The sequence below is a fragment of the Crotalus tigris genome, unplaced genomic scaffold (genome assembly GCF_016545835.1).
Source record: "Crotalus tigris isolate CLP2741 ecotype Arizona unplaced genomic scaffold, ASM1654583v1 scf7180000019100.1392032, whole genome shotgun sequence".
Taxonomy (NCBI): Eukaryota; Metazoa; Chordata; class Lepidosauria; order Squamata; family Viperidae; genus Crotalus; species Crotalus tigris.
This window is the reverse complement of record NW_024097375.1, coordinates 976,042-998,813: the sequence shown is the minus strand read 5'-3', so window position 1 is coordinate 998,813 and position 22,772 is coordinate 976,042. Positions and strand designations below refer to the sequence as shown.

The following is a 22,772-nucleotide window of genomic DNA, read 5'->3' as shown; positions in this document are numbered from 1 at the left end:
TTCTTGTCTTTTTTTTCCCCCAATTTCCTTCCAAATTGTTCACGTTTAATGGTAAATATTAAACAAGCAATATTCCCTTAAAGCATAGACTATGTAATGATTGATCCAGTCCTCTCCACCCCAATAGTTTTCTAACTGGAAAGAAGCTATGAATTAAAGAGCAATCCCAGTAACTTGGTTCTCTTCCCTGATGAACCTTTTGGAAAACCACTTTTGCTTATTTTCATACGATGCCCATAGGGCTTAATCTATTGGAAAATCAACAAGAAATTCTGAAGTATTTACATGGCATGGATTAAATTTGTTTTAACAATGGCTATAATTGAAACAAGGTTGCCTTCTAAGATATAGCTTCAGTTACTTTCAACAGAAAATTCAAAAATCCATATTAGTAATATATGAAACTTACTGTATGTTGTATTTTTATAGTTTTGTAGTATTCTTATTTATATGGTTTTCTGTTTTAATACTGTAGTCCGCCCAAAGTTACCCTCCAGTAAGATGGGCAGCCAATAAAGTTGATAAATAATAAAAATATTAGTCCAATCCAGAGCTCGCAAGATAACATGTATGCCTTTTTGTGTCACAGAATTCTACATGGTAAATAAAACTGGTATTTGCCTTCTGATAGAATATGTAAGAAAAAATGCAGAAATTTAAACTATGTATCCTAGGCAATAATTTCAGGTGTCAATTAGAACTAATGAGGTGAAGGAATATGTAAGTATATTGATGCAAGGACAGAAACCCATTTCAGATATTTTGTTTTTCTTGGTGTTGAACCAGTCAAATGTTTAGCTTATCATCCTTCTATTTGTTATTTTGATTACTCTCACAGTAACAGAGAAATATTACGTGTTTATGAGCAATTAGTTATACTCACAGTCTGAAAATATTATTCATCTAGATTCTCATACCTTATATTCCTGTTAAATTGGCTAAATATATATCTGGAAAATTTCTGCTTCTTTTAATATTACCTTTACCAAATCATCACTTTTTGTGGATGCCATTTTAGTGCATAAATAACCACTAGAACATGAGCGGATTAATATCTACTTATCCTTGGCAAGGCTGAGTTGTCATATTTTCTATCAAGTTACCAGCAAGTGTGGGAGTTTATGTGAGTAGTAACTGTATTCATCTGAAGGGCACCAGTTTTGGGGAAGCACGTATTAGTTGTCAGACTTGGCATACAACAGATTTAGTTGAAGTAAGAATTCCTACTGGTAAAGTAAGATTTTTTTGAAAAAAATTAGTACTGTACCCCTTTATAGTGATGTTTTAATTTAAAGAGCTCTGCTTTGTAAAATGTTGTCTACCAAATGGCAATATACCAAGATGCCATACCAATGCGAATATATTTAGGCAAAAACAAAATAACTTACCTGGAAAATAACTAAACTTAACCTTTTGATCAGTTGGAATAATTGAAGGAAAACAAAGTTACATCTCAATAAGTACAATAATAAATATTTATTTATATATCTTTTGTTACATTTTTGTGCCTTGTCATTGCAGATAGGTGAAAACCCAACTAAACAAAGGTCACCTCTGCTATTTAAATAAATATTCAGTCTATTGTTTAAACAGCTAGAATTCTAGATAGATGTAGCCGAAAGTTTTGCATTTCTTGTGTAATGGTTTTCTTGGGAAAGCACACAAAGCATGAATTCTGGAATGGTTTCTAGTCGCTTTATTGCTAGTGACCATAGAAAGTGTGTGTATTTTCTTCCGTGTAACATATTGTCTCTTTGCAGATGTGGTTGCTGCTCTTCTTTCATATTGCATCTATGACTGTTTACATCTTCATGCTCTGGGCCATATGACCAGGAGGAAGGGCAGAAGGCTTAGAACAGTCAAGAACCTTCTGAATATATTTCTCTCTAGCTCCTGGTCTTGTGCATTCCATTTTCAAATTATTTGGCTGGTTCACAGAAAATATGGGTGTATAAACTTCGGAATGAGAAATAGTGTATATTTCTTCCAAAGGGGTATTAGGATTGTAGCTTCCACTGACTTTCACTGTCATGGTGAATGGGAGAATGCAGGTTCTAGTCTAAAGGATGAGGGCGGCATCATGTTGGAGAGAATATCTTGTCAAAAAAAGTTCTAGGCCAGGGGTAGGCAACCTTGCCTCTTTTATGACTTGTGGACTTCAACCCCCAGAATTCCTGAGCCAGTCGAAGTCCACGAGTCATAAAAGAGCCAAGATTGCCTACCCCTGGCCTAGGCTCAAATTTAGTCTGGGTTTTCCATAGAAAGTTGCAAGTTGCTTGAGGCAGAGATGGGATTTATTTGACAGCCTAATGTGAAGTTCAGCAATCAAAGGTTGTGGCAGAATTATAGTTGTCAAGTGATTACTTTTATATTTCCTAGCCTGCCCACTAAGAATTACAAGTTGTCCTCAACTTTTACACAATTCATTCGAAGATACAATGGCACTGACAAAGTGACTTATGTCTGTTTTTCACACTTAAACAACCGTTGCAGCACCCTCGTGGTCATGTGATCAAAATTGAGACGCTTGGCAACTGACTCATATATATGACGGTTGCCGTGTCCCTGGGTCATGTGATCACCTTTTGTGCCCTTCTGACAAGCGAAGTCCGATGGGGAAGCCAGATACGCTTAACAACGGTGTTACTAACTTACCAACTGCAGTGATTCGCTTAACAACGGTGGCAAAAAAGGTGGTAAAATGGGGCAAAACTCACATAACAAAGATCACCCTTAGCATCAGAAATTTTGGGCTCAATTGTGTTTGTAAATCGAGGACTACCCGTATTGGGAATTGTAATTAGCTGCATGGTCAAAAGGGGTTGCTTGGTAGTTAGGCTCCCTGTTGAGCTTGTGGTGTTTCTTCACTTAAGCTTAAGTAACATTGCAGTTGGAGGTTGCAGTCACACAGAGGAAGGGATTTTTTGTTTATCCTGAAAGGAACGTTTATCTGAATGGGCTACCACCTTTCGCCAGTCTCTGCCTCTGTCCAGTGTGTTGTCTTTTGTTTTAGCTAATTTCTCACCTTTTGCCCCGGAAATAACTGTGAGGAGGTGAGGGAAGGGAAGATTGAATGGAAGGAAGGCTTCACTTCCATCCCAGATGCAAACAGTACATTCCTTTGCTCTGATCTCAAAATAACAGAGTTGGAAGTAACCCTGGAGGTCTTCTAGTCCCACCTCCTGCTGAAGCAAGAAACCCTATATCATTTCAGACAACTGGTTGTCCAATCTCTTCTTAAAAATCTTCAGTGATGGAACACCCACAACCTCTGGAGGCAAGCCATTCCACTGAGTAATTTTCTGTCAGGAAAATTCCCCTTAGTTCTAGGTTGGTTCTGTCCTTATTAGTTTCCATCTATTGCTTCTGGTTCTGCCTTCAGGTGTTTTGGAGAATAAGTTGAGCCCTTCTTCTCTATGAAAACCCCTTAGATATTGAAACACTGCTGTCATGTCAGCCCTAGTCTTTCTTCTCAAGCAAAAGCATTATTGCTTCAACTTTCAAGAGCCACCTACAGTTCTCACGGTTCAACTCTCATACATAATAACTTGCTCGCTGGTAAGGAGTTTGGTATCCAACAGCATATCCACATTCCCACTTCTCTTGCTACTTCCTACATACTGTGTTTCCTCCCGGAGAACTTGATCAATTATCCCAATTAATCAGCTGTAAGCCCCAGTTATCCTCTGTAAGTTAGTGTATAGAGGATCCATCACTGCTTCTTTAGGGCACAGAAACTCATGGTGCCTCTCCACTCCTTTGTTAAGGGAAGAGCACTTAAGAGTTTTCTGCCAGGTAATCTAAAACACTGGAACCCTCAAAGTTACCCTCTATGTGTTCCAGTGCTGCCGAACCATAAAAAAAGAACAATTCTGTTAGGAATAAAACAACCCCATGAAGCACTTTTGGCAAGATGCAATCTATGGGTTGCCATGTCTTGGCTATGAGTTATGTAAACTATGTCAAATAGTGTATTCTGCCATGGTTAATGTAAATTGTAGCTATATAAAACCCAGATGCTTCCATTTTTCCACTGCTACTGCAGAATTTCACCAAATAAAGGAGGTACGGGATGGGCTTACTTTGCTTTACAAATAGTGCTATATGAGACAAGAAATGTAAACTTGGATCAATAAAAATAATTTTATACATTGAAAAAGGGCAACATACTTTGCATCCTAGATAATTAAAATTCCTCTTTCACATTCGCAAACTCATCAACTCCTCTTAATGTCATATCAAGCAATTTCTCATGACATGTTTTGCAAAATGTAGTCAGAAATTATAGTTTGGGTGAAATGGCAATGGAATTATTTATAACAAGAAAGCCATTTTTGAGGGGGGGAGAGAAATCCAGAAATCTACTTTGTCTTTTCCATTTCCATGATGGAAAATGCATTTATTCATAGAAATGCTTTCTTTCACCATCCTAAAAACCTTTTGTCGTGAAATATCCAGAACTTCCTCTGGCTGTAGTTTTTGAGTCAGTTTGTTGATTAATGAATTTATATTGCTTTATCCCTTAAAAAGTTACTCTTATGTACTGTATGACCTCTTTTTGCTGGAATTTAGAACTTTGGTACCATTCCCAATGTTGTCTTCTATTGCATCCAAATAACATTTAACCTGACAATGGTTAGTTTTTAAATTGTGAAACCGTTATTTCATCAATTGCCTTTGATTTTTAACCAAGAATAGGATTGAGTCGCTGATTCAGACTTTAACAATGTAATAATAGAATACCTTCCTAACTGAGAACAAAATAATGTTGTTTTTCCACTGTAGACTAACCATTAAAGGTTAATTCCTGCTTTTTTTTTCTCCCTACCTAGGGACTTTCTTTTCTTAGACCAAAGAGTATATTGCAAAGGAAAATTTTAACACTTTCATTCCTGGTGGAATTTGGCTGTCTAATACCTGTTGTATTATAAATGAATAGCATAAGCATTCAGTCCAGAGATTTGAGCATTCATTCTCATACTAGGAAGAAGTATTTTAAAAAGCAGAGCTATCAAATGCTTATTTATATCTCATATTTAAAGCAGAATTTACTAGGTTTGTTGAGTGCCGTATTCAAACTGACTCACAATGGTTTACAGTCCAGTAAGAAACAGATATGCAACAAAACTGTAATTAAAGCATTTGTAAAAACAGCAAAAATAATAATCAAAAGATAACTCTGGTGCCACATTTCAGAGCCTGAGGTTGAATTCAGAAATGTATCAACAAAATGACAGCGTGGATATATTCATTTCAAGCCTGTTTGCTGATTAAAAATGTTTTGAAACAGTTCTACTTTACTTCAGCTCTTTTTTTTTCCTCCATAGAATGCTAGAATGAATAATATACTGAGTTACAGTAAAAATATTGAAGGTTAATTTTGAAACATACCTCCATCAGGCAAGGAGCTGTAAGGTTCTTGATTGTCATGTCTCTTCTCTTCCCTCCCTCTTGCTCTATCCCTGTTGCCGAGGGAAGCATGGAGAATTAGCTAACTGAGCTAGGCTGGATAAGAAGCAGGAAATAGCAGGCCGCATCCTTTTGATCGGGCTGAAAGCTCTTTTTGTCCACTCTCAGTCTTGTGTCTTTATGTGTGCCTTGCTTATTCATAGGCATTTTGCAGTGGCCATTTGCAGAATTATTGGCTTTCAGTGCTGAGAAACCCGTTGGAGGGATTTTGTTGGTGGAAGGAAAAAGAACAGCAAAGATACACGGAGCTTCCTTCTACTGCTCAAATCAAATGTGGATGTCAGACTCGCTATTCCTAAGCACTGCTAAATAGTTGGAAGTTATTTCCTTAGGGGCTAGCTTTTGAAGTTTCTCCTTCTGATTCTATCTAAGGCACCTTCTGATTTTCCAAAAGATTAAGCAGGAATAATAGAAAGCATAGAGCAAAATCTGAGGAGTGAGTTGAAGAACCGAAGTCCAGCCTACCAGAATCTGGGATTTATGTTTTTCAGTACATGAGATTTTTCTAATTAGACTGGAAACATTAAAGTCTTGCTGTTGCTTACTGTAATAATGTTTGAGGGGCTCAGACATTCAGCCAGCAGCTAGCTTTAGGTTGGGTGGAATGTTTATCTTTCTTTATGGAGCTGTCCTTGGTCCTGGAGAGCTTGGCCCAACCAATTAACAAGATAAGTCTCCTTAGAAGCTCAAGGCCTGACTATGTTTCTCCTCCTCCTCCTCCCCATCCTTGTCCACCTCCCATGTATACCACTATCATATAACTTGGAGGTTTCTTTAATATATAAAGGAATTGTCATCTGTCTAGAACAGTGTGAGTTCTATTATAAGTGTATGTGTTCGCTGTTCATGTGTGAACAGTTCCATGTGTATATTTCAAATATACTGTATGATAATTAAATCTGATCCAAACTTATTCAACTAGTCAGGATTAACTCACATTACTGATTTCAATGGTTTAGTTCAGTCACGACAAAGTGAGGGTCCAGCTCATCACTGCTCACATATCTAGAGCATAATATATCTTTAGCCACCATCCATATGCAGATTTTAAATATTTGGTTAGTTATTTTGGGGGATAAAGACGGTAATGATAATTTTTTCACAGTATATTACCTGCATTACTATGTAATATACATACGAATGTATGTTTAACATTTCTGCAATATAGTACATTTACTCTGTGGTCTGCATGTCACTTGAGTGATGAATTCAATTGATGCCAATTCCAATATTTGTTTATATGTGAAATGTTTAATGCTGTATAACATAGCACGTGGCTGGTATTCATTTAACCAATCTAAACTTTCTAAAGATGTGTTTTACAATAGAATAGGAACTAAACATATTTGCTTCATTGAATAACCAAAAGTGATTCCCGCATACAGTCATCGGAGTTTGAATACTTTCATGAAATCTTGGCCTCTATATAATTCCAACAACTTTTGTTTTTCTTAAATAAGAAAAAATACCTTATCATAAAAGGCAATCTCAGCAATGAGATATTTTTATAGAAACAATATCAGAGTTAAATTTCCCAAATAATATATGTACATGTATGTACATAGGTATGTTACAGGCATGTAACTTCTCATTTTGTTTGCAGTCAGCATGTAGAAAGCTTTCTCTCTCAGCCTTCTGCATGCTGCTTCAAATTCTAGAGTTATAATTGAATGTCTTTGGATGCACCAAATTAGAAAAGGCTAATGTATGGGGTATTTTTTTTGTTCTCCAGTTCATCTTATTCTGCTGAAGTCAATTCAGCTGGCTGATGTATCTATATGGGAAGTTCTTCTGGTATATAGAATTGCATAGACACTATCCTATTATTAACTGAAATTTATTATTGTAAACTAATAATAAATCAAACTAATTGTAAATTAGTTTGCTGCTCTTTTATCTTATTGAAGAAAAGTTTGTGAAATTATACTTGGGGAAAAATAGCTTTCAGTTCAAGCAGCTATCAAAGGTCTGCAATTTCTTTTTCAGGGTGATAAATGGGACACTTCACTACAATTTCACAAACCTGGATAACTTCATGCAGCTTCTTTGGGAAAATAAGCTACGTCCTGGTAAATATAAAACCAGTCAATTCATAGCTCTGTTTTACAATGTTTAGGTGAAGGTATTTGGAGTTATGTGCAGTCATTTGCTTATCTTGACGACTACAAGACTTTTAACAGGCAAATGTTGCAATTCAAGAAGTTAAACTTCCACCATATCTGATAGATATTTTTACATTGCCTTAAGGACAAAGGCCAATTGGAAGTCACACAGCCTTTGCAAATAATGTTAGCATTAAAGTGCTTATACTCCACAGCGCTGAACAATTATTGTTTTATATCTAATCCCGGAAAAATCCATCACTAGCACTGGATAGACACATACTCTAATGGGCACCTTATCAAATGCCAGTGGATGTGTGTGCATTTCATATTTAGCCAATGTTGTCAGAAACAGAGAGTCTGCAACTATATGTTGTTGTTAGGAAAAAATATGCAATTCTTTTTTTAATATACCACTCCGTTTTTTGGGAGATCAGTAGGGAACCCATCCAATCTTTCAATGGATGTAGAATTGTATGATCAGATTACTGAATGAATAAAAGCTGTAGTCTCATTTTAGCTGAATATAATACAGGTAGTCCTCGACTTACAACAGTTCATTTAGTGACCTTTTGAAGTTACCACGGCACTGAAAAAAAGTGACTTATGACCATTTTTCACATTTAACAACCATTGCAGCATACCTATGGTCACATGATCAGAATTCAGACATGTAGCAATTGACTCATATTTATGACAGTTGCAGTGTCCTGGGGTCACATAATCACCTTCTGAGACCTTCTGACAAGCAAAGTCAATGGGGGAGCCAGATTCACTTAACAACCGTGTTACTAACTTAACAACTGCAGTGACTCACTTAACAACTATAGCAAGAAAGGTCGTAAAATGGGACAAAACTTACTTAACAAATATCTCAGTTAGCAAGAGAAATTTTGAGCTCAAGCACTCGAGTCAAGGACTTATCTGTATATATTCTGTCTTCATCTCTTGTGTCTTTTAACACTAGAGCAGTTGTGGCGAACCTATGGCACACGTGCCATAGGCGGCACTCAGAGCCCTCTCTGTGGGCACACCTGCCATGCCCCGGAGATGGCAATTGTCCCTCTTCAACCAGCCACCTGCTAACTCGCTGAGGTCCCACATGGTCAGATGCATCCCAGCACCCATCCGCTTGCTGGCCTCTGTGTGCAGGGGCCGATGGTGTCAGGCAGCAGCCACCCCGGTCTGTCTCACCTTGCCCTGTGACAATGGCACCCCCGCCTTGCCTCGCCTCACCCTGCAGGACGAGCCTCCTATCCACTGCCCCACCTGCCAGAGACCCCCTGGATCTCCCCCAACCCTGCCCGGCCCCCACAGGCGTCCTTCCCCACAAGCAACATCAAGATGATCACGCGTACCTTGGCCTCACCGACCCAATCTGCCATGAGCACCACAGCCATGCCCACCCAATGGGCCATGCCCACCTGGCACCCGGCGATAAATAAGTAGGTTTTCGGTTGCATTTTGGGCACTCGGTCTCTAAAAGGTTCACCATCACTGCACTAGAGGATCCTGCTCTGTGCTTCTAGAGTGGTGCTAAATATTACTCCTGTTCATGTGAAACTGTTTTACTTCGTATCAGTCCATTAGCCTATCTATAGATTAGTCTATTTGTTGCCTTACAGCTTCCTTGATACCTGACAGTCGCCCTGGTAAGGGTGATTTTTTTTTTTACACACACATGCACACACATATGTGTTTGTGAATAAAATGGTAAGCTTATAGTACAATAAAGCAATTTCAATTTCTAAAGCATCAACATCAGCATCAGCTTTCTTGGCTGATGATGCTGTCTTATTAGGTCATCTAATCAGAGAGACTTAAGGTAGTTTATAATGAAATACTCAATAAGACAATAAATAGAGGAAGAAATGATACTTTGGAGAAATACTTAAAAATCCATTTCAGCTTTTCCTCATCATTTGTCGCTTAGCTTACGGCTAAGCTTCATTTGGAAAGGGAGGAAGGGAAGGGAAGGGAAGGGAAGGGAAGGGAAGGGAAGGGAAGGAAGGAAGGAAGGAAGGAAGGAAGGAAGGAAGGGGGGATAGATCAGGAACATTGAGTATATATTGTGGAGGGAGAGACTATTTAGTAGTCTGATTTTGTTATCACTTTGTGAATGGACAACACGCACACAGACCCTTGTAAGAATGCCCTTCTGTTCTCATAATTCCACACGTCCATAAGCCAAAAAAGGTGCAGAGCTCTTATTTAAAGAGTAATCTTGTCAATTCCAACTGTCTGCTATTCTAGTAAGTTTGTCTTAGCACCTCTACTAAAGCCCCTTTGCTTGAAGTGAAGAGGGTAAAGAGATGACTTCTTTAGCTAGCTACTAAAAAAAAAAATCTCAGTGAGCTGAGTTCACACAGCAGGCTAAACCAAAATGAAACAAACTGATTGTTGATTAACAAGTTATTGGAACTTGCCAGCAAAGAACGTGTTTTGTTGCAAAGCTGTGACTTTTTTGTGCTATTCTTAAAAAAGGAACAATATGAAAAAGTAGTGAGGAAATGGTTGCAATTAGTGCCTTCCCTAAAGCAATTTTGAGGTCCATTTTTCAATGGGAAAATAAAATCAGTAACTTCAGTGTGACATTTATTTGAAATGAAGTAGGAATTGATACGATCATAAGAGCCTCCACTGCAATCTGAGTAGTATAGGTATAGGCAGTCCTCAGTTTAATGACCAAATTGGCGTAGAATTTCCTTTGTTAAGTGAGTCGTACCTAATGTTATGACCTTTTTGCCATGGTTGTTAAGCAAATCACTGTGAATCCAGCTTCTCTCATTGACTTAGTTTGTTGGAAGCCAGCTGGCAAATGGCAATCATATGAATTCAGGATGCTGCAACCATTGTACATGCTTGCCGGTTACCAAGCACCCAAATTTTGATCACATAACTGTGGGGATGCTGCAATGGTTGTAAATGTGAGGTCCAGTCATAAGTCACTTTTTTCAATGCCATTGTGACTTTGAACAGTTACTAAACAAATGGTTATAAGCCAAGGACTACCTTTATAGACCAGACTCAATGATGGAGAATTGTATCTGAACCAAATGAATGCTTGAGCAGACATGCCCACTTAACCGCCCAAGTAGAACTTTGCAAAAAGATTTCTCAAATTGTTTTGTACCTCAGTTTCTCAGTGGCATTTTAAGAATGCACATCAGGAGGAAATTAGAGTGTACTGATTAAAATAGTCTGGCAAGTTCTTGATGAATTCTCAGTTCAGCCATGAACACTAAATACACTTTAACCTATTTTTTATTCCAAGTCTCTAATAAGGGGATAACAGAATGTACATAATAGAATGCATTCATCCCATAGAACTTTTATAAGGATCTGGAGAATGTGTGGAAAGCTATGAAAAAAGTGCTGTATAAAATAAATATTATATCAGAGTGGGTGAATATTTAAAAGTATTTCTCAATGACCTGCCTTGTTCACCTGAACATCAATAATTAAACTGATAGTGTTTAAATTATTGGTAAGAGGGCACATGGTTATAATTATGGTTTGAAATCTGAAGTGCCTCCTTCAGATATATCCATTAGAGGATTTGCATTTTTAAGAATTCAATACGCTTATTTGCCTGTTGTTATCCTAAATTATTAGCTGTAGAGGTCCTTCCCTGCTTTACGCACTGTAAATGAAATTGGTCCCCTGATTCCTTGGATATTAGTTATAATTCACAAATGAAGACTAAAGCGGGCTTATATAGAAAAATTCAAAACTGCTATCGATTCTCGATTGAATTATTTTGCCTTGGTTTTTATATTAAATGAAGGTTTTGAATTGATGGGAAGTCCTTCAGGATACTTCACTGACTTTGATGATAAAAAGCAAGTGGTAGAGTGGAAGAGCCTGATTGTACAGATGGCCCAAAGATATATAGGTGAGTTAACCAAACTCAGTGTTGGTGCAAACATTTATAAAAAGCCACGCTAGTGAAAATCTACATATTTTTTTTTGTTCAACCCCTTTTGGTTTGAAAATGCTGTGACTTTCAATTTATGCAACCGGCTCTGGTTGGCTAAATGGCTGAACATTTGTAGGGAATTCCACAGGCAACAGACAACTTTTGATAAGGGATTTAGAGCAGTGGTTCTCAACCTGTGGTCGGGACCCCATTTGGGGTCGAACGACCATTTCACAGGGGTCGCCAAACAACGCAGTCCGCCATTTTTCCCTCCCTTTTCCTTAACTGTGCTATTCCCTTTTATTCTATTGGCTTTTGAAAGCCAATAGAATAGACTCTCTTGAATAGAGTCTAATTCTATTGGCTTTCAAAAGCCAATAGGAATTGTCCAGGCTGTCTCTGCCCTGCTGAGCCTGCCAAAAGTCCTATTCTGCAAACGGTGCTGCACCAGTTGAGTAGTCCTCGACTTATGACCGGCTGGGTAGTCCTCGACTTACGACCAGTTGGGGGTTGCGGCATTAAAAAGGTTGAGAACCACTGATTTAGAGGCTACATTAATGCTGAGATAAAGCAAATTCTGGATATATCAGCTTTTGAGCTGAGCATCACACTAGGCCTTGGGGCGATATACTGGGGATCATACTATACATATTAGAACTCTATATTAATTCAACCCCATTAATATGGTTATTTCCTTTTCTTTTACATTACACATTACAATTCAGCAACAGATCTATGGAGGATCACGGAAATTATTTGCACTTCTTTGGGAAAATCGCACCCAGTTCAGAGGTTCCTGGTTGTGTTCTCCTATGTAGACAAATCTGGGATCCTGTGTGGAATAAATGGGTGGCACGGTGGCTCAGCAGTTAAGATGCTGGGCTTGTCAACTGGAAAGCAAACAGCCCAGGTTTGAGATCCAAGCTCCATGTGACAGGATGAGCTCCTATCCTCGCCCCAGCTCTTGCCAACCTAGCAGTTTGACAGCATGCACATGCAAGTAGATAAATAGGTACCATTTCGTTGGGAAGGTAACATCGTTCCGTGATGATCGTTCCGTCATGCGGTCACATGACTGTGGGAATGTCTTCGCAAAGTATTCAATGGCCTTAAAACGGAGATGAGCACCACTCCCTAAAGTCAGCAACAAATAGCAGAGTAAAATTCACAGGGACTCTCCCCCTCTCCTTTGTGGAATAAACTGTGTGTAAATCTGTTGTATCCCAGATTGATCATCCATGTCCATCTCTTAAAGGCAAAATCTGCTAGCATGGAATTATTTGGCCCAAGAGTCATTCACTTGAGACTTTGCTCAGAGCCTAATGAATGAGTTCAATACATTAACTCTAAGTTTGGCTTCCAGAGAGGTATGGATTGAAACATGTTTCAAAGTGGAATTTTGAGACCTGGAATGAACCGGATCACCATGACTTTGACAATGTATCAATGACCGTAGACGGTAAGCTGTTTTAAATCCCTTTTTTAAAAAATTGTTAATAATATGGAAAGAATTCCAAGGAGACGTTAGATGCAAGCGAGGAAAATGTTGCTCATTTTAGATCTTGTAAAGCTCAGACTTAATATCAAATAGATATTAATTTTGCCATCCAAACTCTTCCAAAACTAAGTTATTGTGCCTAGTTTAGCAAATAGGAATGTTATTTAGTCTTTTATAACAGTGGAAACTTTGGGCTCAATTATGGTCATACATCAAGGACTACCTGTGACATCTAGAGGAACCATTGTGCAAGCATTCTCATGGACTTGCCAAAGGAAGGGACATAGCAGTATGAGTGGCTGTTGGGAGTTCCCTCTTATTATATTATTCTCTCCCCTATCAGAATTTGGGTGCTCCCATGGCTGTTTCGGGATCTTAAGTCGAGGGAAGTAATGTAGCCACGAGGGAAGATCATTGGAGTGACAGTGAGAACTGTAGAGTTTCTTTCATTGCAAAAGGGTATCTGAGGTTTTTATGCACGTAGGTATAATGGTCTCATTGTCACAAGGGGCTTGATTGTATCTGGTAATTTCGATGAGGAATCTCTTTGTCTTCTGCAAAACACTTTGCATTGCAATTGTTTCTAAATTACATAGGTACAAATTGGATGCATTCCGGTGTTTATGGGCTCATAACTCACAGGAGTTCTGTCACTGCTGCTGAATAATTGTCCTGCACTCAGGCCCATTCTTCCAAATATTTGAGAGGTGTGTGTGTGTGTGTATATAATTCCAGCAGACATATACTGTAACTCGTGGGGTGAAGCAGACTTCTTGCGCTTAAGCCTGAACCACAATACAGGTAGTCCTTGACTTACTACATTTCATTTAGTAATCATTTGAAGTTAACAACGGCACTGGAAAAAAGTGACTTATGACCATTTTTCACCCTTGTGACCGTTGCAGCATCCCCAGGGTCACGTGATTTACATTCGGATGCTTGAGAATTGATTCACATTTATGACGGTTACAGTGTCCCAGGATCATATATCATCTTTTGCAGTCTTCTGACAGGCAAAGTCAATGGGGAAGCCAGATTCACTTAACAACCGTGCTACTAACTTAACTGCAGTGATTCACTTAACAACTTGTGGCGAGAAAAGTCGTAAAATGGGGCAAAGAACAAATTTCTCACTTAGCAACATAAATTCTGGCCTCAATTGTGGTTGTAAGTCAAGGACTACCTGTAAAGCTGTCCTTCCCTCGGCTGCTGCTCCTTTATAGCTTTATAAAAAGGAAATTATCCTTGAATTTATATATATCGAGGACCATGCCTATACAAGAACCAGCGGGGTGCTTTAAAACATGATAAGCTTGTGTATTTTATTGGCACTCACAATAGAATCCATAGTCGTAAGTTCCATAGTCACATACAAGACACACAAGTTCAGGCAAGTGTTACATTTCTGAATCAACTGTTGTTAATACAGAAATGCTCTGAAATATGCCCTGCTTTCTTAGATTTCAGCCTAGCGCAATCTGAAGAGCGAGATACTTTCTTGTTGCATTGATAAGATAGCGCAGTGATGGCGAACCTTTTAGAGACCGAGTGCCCAAAAACTGCTCTCCCACCCCCGATCCTCCGCCTGCGGACCCACCCAGGCGGCCCAGCAGCACCATGGCAGCCACGCCCTCCGTCCGCACCCCGCAGCATCAACTGCGTGTGGCGGGTGTGAGGGCGAAGTCTTGTCCCCGCTGCTCGGCTGCCATGTCCTTGCTCCACACGGGCTGCACTCAGGGAGATTCTCCTCTGGGGGGGCTGCTGGTGAGGAAGGGGCCACAGGGTCTGAGGTGATGGCGCACATGCCCACAGAGAGGGCCCTGAGTGCCGCCTCTGGCACGCATAGCTTCACCACTGAGATAGCGTATTGATGTCACATGTTTAGTCTTTACCAACTCTTCCACCTTACACCCAGGATTTCTCAACTACTACGACGCTTGTTCTGAAGGATTAAGAGAAGCCAGTGGTCAGCTAAAATTAGGAGGCCCCGGAGATTCCTTTCATCCATTTCCCAAGTCTCCAATTTGCTGGAACCTCCTCAGCCATTGCTACAACGGCACAAATTTTTTCACTGGAGAGACAGGAGTCCGGCTAGACTACATCGCCATGCATAAAAAGGTCAGCTTGTTGTTGTTGTTGTTTTTTAATGGCTGAGAACTTTAAAAGTTCCCGATCCAAGTTAAATGTTCTCATTTATTTATTTTTATCCGATTAAAAAAAAATACAGACAAGGTGGAAAATACTGGATTGAATAAAAAGTGCCCATTACCTCTTGCAGAGAATTATATGGCCTGTTCAAAGTGCCACTATGTATATTACCTTGTTGGCTTATTTATCTCTAAAGCTTTAGTTTCTTCTACTAAACCTGGAAGCTACAGGTAGTCCAGAACGCAGCAGTGATGGCCACGTTGGGCATGCCTCATTAAGCCTGTGTGGCCTCTCCCCAATTGCTTCATGAGCTGCTCAGGTTAACAATGAACTTCCCAGTGCAATTTAAGGTGCTTGGTTATCACCTTTATTTGAGGGATCACCTGTCTCCAATTGTTTCTGCCAATCTGGTGTGATGGGGCAGAATGGATTCTCTCTCGGTCCCATTGATTAAGCCATGTCACCTAGTGGGACTTGGGGGAAATGATAACCTTCCAGAGATCTGGATACCTTCCATCCTTCAGGAAGCTATTAAAGACCTGGCTTTTCTCTCAAACTTCAGGCAAAGTTGAGGCTGTGTCCCTGTTGGGTAAATTTTTCTTGCTTATATGTTGCTTTTGAGGCTATTTCTTTGGAGGAAGGGGGAATATGTTTTTGTATTTTACATTTGGATTTTAAGCTGCCCAGAGTTATTGAGAGTTGGATGAACTATACCAGGGGTCTGCAACCTTGACAACTCTAAGACTTGTGGACTTCAGCTCCCAGAATTCCTGACTGAGGAATTCTGGGAGCTTGTCCACAAGTCTTAAAGTTGTCAAGGTGGCAGACCCCTGAACTATACAATGCGAGGGTGAAGGTTCGTTCTCCGAGCTTGTGGGTTGGTTTCTGAACATTTCGTTACCAGCCTAGGTAACATCTTCAGCAGAGTTCAGGGGATGTCAGGGTCAGTGTTTTGTTTATAAGGGCTTCAGGTGAGGGTGTGTCAAGTAAGAATCTGTGGTAGGTCTTACGATGGGTCAGGTGTGAATCATCAGTGAGTCAATCTAATCTACCAAATCAACTGTAACCATTGCAACCAATTCTACCTGGGACAAACATCACATCAATTAAAAACCGGGATCCACAAATGCCAGCTAGCAGTCAAACGCCACAGTCCAAATCCTTAATCTCTACCCACACTGGCACCAAACAGCACTAGTTTGATTGGAGCGACACAAAAATCATCGGCCATGCTGCCACCTGCCACGCTCGTGAAGCCTGGCACTCCACAAGCAATTCCATCAACAGACATAATGACCTACAACTAGCCTACAAACCCCTCAGAATCCAAATCAACCACACAGCCAATCAGAGACAGCATCGACCTTCAACCAACCCATGCAAGCCCCCCCTCCCACCAGTAGTTCAGCTCTCAATGACCCTGATCTGATGTAACCTCCCCATCACAATACCCATTACAAGCCTCTCACTCATGACCCACATCTAACCCATCACAAGACCCTCACTTGACACACCCACACCTGAAGCCCTTATAAACAGAAGAACACAAACACTGACATCCCCTAAACTCTGCTGAAGATGTTGAGATTCTAGAAAGAGTACAGAGAAGAGCAACAAAGATGATCAGGGGACTGGAAGCTAAAACATAAGGAACAATTGCTGGAATTGAGTATGTCTAGTTTAATGAAGAGAAGGACGTGGGGGGTGATAGCAGTCTTGCAATATCTCAGGGGCTGCCATAAAGATGAGGGAGTCAAGCTATTTTCCAAAGCGCCTGAAGGCAGGACAAGAAGCAACGAATGGAAACTAATAAAGGAGAGAAGCAACCTAGAACTGAGGAGAAACTTCCTGACAGTTAGAATAATTAACCAGTGGAACAGAAGTGGTGAATGCTCCAATACTGGAAGTTTTTAAGAAGAGACTGGACAGCCATTTGTCTGAAATGGTATAGGGTTTCCTGCCTGAGCAGGAGGTTGGACTAGATGACTTCCAAGGTCCAACTTTTTATTATTATTATTATTATTATTACGGATTATCGCACAGTCAGCCAGATGTTCAGACTGGATTTGGCATTTTGTCTACCTATCGAGTCCTTACCCAGGACCTGGGATAGGCAGATGTGGATGTTTGATGGTATTACAGGTATCGTCGCAGGATGGAAGCAGTTCCTAATAAGGCCGCCTTTTGCAATTGACTAATAGCGAATTTGTCAATGCCAATGGTGTTCAAGTGGTGCTCCAGTTGTTTTGGGATTGCACCCAAGGAGCCTATGACTATTGGTACTACCCTTGCTTGCTTTTGCCACAGTCTTTCTATTTCTATTTGTAGGTCTTTGTATTTTGTTATCTTCTCCAGTTCTTTCTCTTCTATTCTGCTGTCTCCAGGCACTGCCACGTCCACTATCCAGACTTTTTTGTCTTTCTTATCGACAATTGTTAAGTCTGGGGTGTTATGTTGCAGGTGCTTGTCTGTTTGAATTCTGAAGTCCCAGAGCAGTTTAATTTTATCATTTTCTATTACTTTCTCTATTTTATGATCCCACCAGTTTTTGCTTACTATTATTATTATTATTATTATTATTATTATTATTATTATTATTATTATTATTATTATTATTATGGATCATCGCACAGTCAGCCAGATGTTCAGACTGGATTTGGCATTTTGTCTACCTATCGAGTCCTTACCCAGGATCTGGGATAGGCAGATGTGGATGTTTGATGGTATTACAGGTATCGTCGCAGGATGGAAGCAGTTCCTAGTAAGGCCGCGTTTTGAAATTGACTAATAGCAAATTTGTCAATGCCAATGGTGTTCAAGTGGTTTTCCAGTTGTTTTGGGATTGCACCCAAGGAGCCTATTACTATTGGTACTACCTTTGCTTGCCTTTGCCACAGTCTTTCTATTTCTATTTGTAGGTCTTTGTATTTTGTTATCTTCTCCAGTTCTTTCTCGTCTATTCTGCTGTCTCCAGGCACTGCCACATCCACTATCCAGACTTTTTTGTCTTTCTTATCGACAATTGTTTTTATTATTATTATTATGGATCATCGCACAGTCAGCCTGATGTTCAGACTGGATTTGGCATTTTGTCTGTCTATCGAGTCCTTACCCAGGACCTGGGATAGGCAGATGTGGATGTTTGATGGTATTACAGATATCGTCGCAGGATGGAAGCAGTTCCTAGTAAGGCCGCCTTTTGCAATTGACTAATAGCAAATTTATCATTATTATTATTATTATTATTATTATTATTATTATTATTATTATTATTACCACCTAGCCTGGTAACGAAACCTTCACCCTCATCCTACACCTGAGCTACAAATATTTGCCACTATTGCATATGCTGTATAAATAAATAAAATAAAACTTCAAGTAGAAATACTCCCAGTAGAGCTTATTGATCAGGATGGACAGCTTAGTACGAACAAGGGCTTAGCGAGCCACAGAATCACAGGTAGGGTAAGAATAAAATAGAAGCCATTTATTTATTTATATCCCAGCTTTATACATTTTTTTACAAATAACTCAAGGCAGCAAATATGCCTGATACACTTTTCTCCTCCTATTTTTTCCACAACAACAACAACCCAGGTTGGGCTGAGAAAGAGTGACTGGCCTAAAGTCACCCAGCTAACTTTCATGGCTACGGTAAGACATAAACTTACAGTTTCTGGCTTCCTAGTCTGGTACCTTAACCATTAGACCAAACTAGCTGTCAGAGACCAAACTGGCTCTTGGAGCCTAATAGTAATTAATATTATAAGCTTAATATTATTTATATCTATAGAAACGTAGTTACTCTCCTATCATTATTTAATAGTATTCCTCTTCCAATGGCATATTTTAAAAAAAATCTTAATTTGGTGATAGATTTTGGACCCCATACAAAAAGAGATATTCCCTGGCCTTGTTTTGACAAAATAGTATAAGAGTAGGAAAGCAGGTGTATGCTTACTAGATAATAACAGTCATCACAATGCTTCTAATCACCAGGGAGCTGGGAGTGCTCTTCATATCTTGGAACAGGAAACTGAGGCCATGGGACAGATCCAGAAGATGTTCCCCAATTTTGCCTCGGTCCCCGTATACAATGATGAGGCTGATCCTCTAGTAGGATGGTCGATCCCACAGCAGTGGAGAGCTGATGTGACCTATGCAGCTATGGTAGTAAAGGTAAGGTTGATGCTGGCGAAAGTGGAAGTTTTTGTTTGGGATTTTTATTGGATAATGGGGAATCACAAAGTAAACAGAAGCTCGTCTAGACTGTCTTGCTCAATGCGCTCTGCGTGCTGTGGCAAACATTCAGGCTGTCAGGGCTAGGCCAGGGTGGTAAGCATTTAGACTTCAATCTAGACCAGAAAGGGACCTTCCCTAGTTTGAAGTCCTTGGAGCATTTGGAAGTTGTTAAATACCCTTATGATCTCAAATCATAAACCAAGTCCTTCTTAGACTTGACCAGTATTGCTTCCCAATCGACTAATACTGCTTGCCCACATAACGTATTTGTTATGCTGCAGGAGCCAACATAATGCATTCCTGTTACTCCTGGGTTTCAAGACCACACTGTGACTAAGCACTTCAGCTCAGAAGAACTGGAAGTAAATACATGTGGTCCTCGACTTACGACCACAATTGAGCCCAACATTTTTGTTGTTGAGTGAGACCTTTGTTAAGTGAGTTTTGCCCCCGTTTTACGATCTTGCTTGCCACAGTTAAATGAATCACTGCAGTTGTTACGTTAGTAGCACGGTTGTTAAGTAAATCGGGCTTCCCCATTGACTTTGCTTGTCAGAAGGTCGCAAAAGGTGATCACGTGACCCTGGGAACAGACCAACCGTCATAAATCTGAGTCAGCTGTCAAGCGTCTGAATTTTGATGGGGATGCCGCAACAGTCGTAAGTGTGAAAAACAGTCACGAGTCACTTCTTTCAGGGCCGTTGTAACTTCAAACGGTCACTAAACGAACTGTTGCAAGTTTGAGGACTCCCTGTAATTGTTTTTCCCCTGTTTTCAGTTTAGAGAGCTTTATTTAAAGAATTCCTGTTTAGGCCCGAATGGAAGCCCTTTTCCTGCAAATGTCCATGAATGTTATGATCCGCTATGTTCCTTTGCATCCATGAATTATTCAGAAATACTAAGAAATACACAGACATTACCAAAACTGATTTCCTCTGCTTCTGCCTAAAGAACTGGACTGAAGCTGGGCAGCTGCTAAACTGGGACTGGTCTGATGAACCTTTTAGCTTTGTCTGTTGTTTTATAGCAGGGGTTCTCAACCTTGGCAACTTTAAGACTTGTGGACTTCAACTCCCAGAATTCCTCAGCCAGCTTGAAGTCCACAAGTCTTAAAGTTGCCAAGGTTGAGAACCCCTGTTTTATAGACTTTGCAATATTTCACAGTCAGGACTTGTGCATCACCTACTGGAGGAAAACTGCATCTGCACCTTGCAATTTTTGTAATCATAAACACACTGTAAAAGTAGCGTCTGCTTACCATTTTACAATTTAAAATACCCTTTTGGGTAAAGCGGGCGTTACGTCCAGCATATCATCTTGGCTTAGCCCTAGTGCTACATTCCCTTTTGCCATTTAATCCTACAATTTTCAATCAGTGAATACGGCTTGATTTTAGATTACTAAAGACGAATCCATCCATCATAGCTTATAGCTTGGTCAACAGTTGGAGAATTATCACTGTAGATTTTGAGGCAAGACGAGATGAAACCTGGATGATCTCCTGGATGGAATTAGAGAATTTATTTCATTTGCTTCCGTCATTTGCATGCACTTTCCATCCAAGACTCAAAGCAACTTGCAATTCAGTCATATCATAAAAACCGTAAGAACAATCGAACAGTATCCCAAAATACATAATATCATAAATTTACACTATCTTAAATAAGGTATTTCAACAATTAAGTAGGCATTCGTGTGCAAATATGGGATGGGAATCAACCTATCAGCATGTTGACCATGGTTTTCTGTTTAATATAGTCGATGACCTCAAAGCAACCAGGTGATGTCTCAGATGAATTTGTGAAGATAAATAAAGTGACTTATATACTATGTAGCTCACTATTACATGAATATTAAGCAGCATATTGAGAAAAAAGGAAAGATAGAAGAGGGTCTTCCCCTTCACACACATTGGTTGTATACCTCAAATCTTTTTTATTTTGTGTACAGTAGTTCTCGAGTTCCGACTATAACTGAGCCCAAAATTTGTGTTGCTAAGTTGTTATGTGTGTTTTGCCTCATTTTACAACCTTTCTGGTCCCAGTTGTTAAATGAATCACTGCAGTTGTTAATTTAGTAATGCAGTTGTTAAGTGAATCTGGCTTCCCCCATTGGCTTTGCTTGTCAGAAGGTTGCAAAAGGTGATCACATGACACACACACACCTTGCACACTGCAACTGTTATAAATACTTGCCAGTTGCCAAGCATCCCAATTTTGATCATGTGATTATGGGGAAACTGCAGTGGTCATTAAGTGTAAAAACGGTCATAAGTCATATTTTTGGTGCCATTGTAATTTTGAATAATCACTAAACCAATGGTTGTAAGTCAAGGACTACCTGTGTTTGGGTAAGAAGTAGAAGCTGGAGGACAGTGTCCAGCAAGAAGGTCATCCTAGGACTAAAAAACAAAGGTCATCCTTTTAAAGGGGGAGAGGGAAATCCTAATCCCCCCCTCCTTTTTTTTTTACAGTGGTAGATCTTTTGAACTACTGAGAATTAAGCATAAAATAAAATGCTTATTTGATGAAGTGTCTCTGCCCCTATTTGTGAGTTTTATTATCTGAAGGCTAACTTTTGCAGTTGGAGAATGAGTGTCTGGTTGACAAGTTTCTCCTACGTTAGCTATTGAAAGATCATCTTAAGAAGTCTCTATTAACTTCTTGCTGGTCCAGAAGACCAGAGGCTATTCCCTTAAGGCAAGGGTAGGCAACCTTGGCTCCTTTATGACTCGTGGACTTCAACTCCCAGAATTCCTGAGCCAGCATGGCTCAGCTTGGAAACCTCTCCCTTTTCCCTCAGCATGGCTGGCTCAGGAATTCTGGGAGTTGAAGTTCACTAGTCATAAAAGAGCCAAGGTTGCCTACCCTTGCCTTAAGCAATACCATAGAGCAGTATTTCTCAACCTTGGCTACTTTAAGACGTCTGGACTTCAACTTCCAGAATCTTTAAGACGTGTGGACTTCAACTCCCAGAATTCCTCAGCAAGCAGATGCTGGAAGTTGAAGTCCATAGGTCTTAAAAGTAGCCAAGGTTGAGAAACAATGCCCTAGAGATATTTTCCATATGTTTCCCTGAGGAGAGAAGAGATTTGGGTTTTCAAAAAAGAAAATTCCTGTAGGTTTATTGTCTGTATCATTGTTACATAATGAAAAGCAATATCTGCCTTCTTTAAATAATTAAATGAATGTTTAGGGTATCGGAATTATTCTGCACCCTGCTTATATTCCCTGCTGCTCTGTGTACCGTTAGGACAGAAGTAGATTTTAGTGCAGATCAGCTAGTTCTTGGAGCCAGTTGGCATCCATGTCATTAACAGGAGATGTGCTTGGCATTGCTGCTGATTTTGACCGCCAACAGTCACTCCATACTTTTTAGTCACAGTTTCGCAGTG

At 39.8% G+C, this 22,772-nt stretch overlaps 1 protein-coding gene across 2 annotated transcripts in view; it reads left to right on the top strand.

Moving 5' to 3' along the window:
• The window catches only part of IDUA (alpha-L-iduronidase), a 61,256-nt gene that overhangs the window by 14,786 nt on the left and 23,698 nt on the right, over window positions 1–22,772 (top strand). For both annotated transcript variants that reach the window (XR_005558674.1, XM_039359677.1), the window contains exons 3-7: window positions 7,456–7,538; window positions 11,359–11,466; window positions 12,854–12,949; window positions 14,904–15,106; window positions 19,136–19,315. Coding sequence is in view for 1 of the 2 variants with exons in the window: in XM_039359677.1 (XP_039215611.1) it covers window positions 7,456–7,538; window positions 11,359–11,466; window positions 12,854–12,949; window positions 14,904–15,106; window positions 19,136–19,315 (670 nt within the window). In the remaining variant the exon portion in view is untranslated. The remainder of the gene's footprint in view (window positions 1–7,455; window positions 7,539–11,358; window positions 11,467–12,853; window positions 12,950–14,903; window positions 15,107–19,135; window positions 19,316–22,772) is intronic.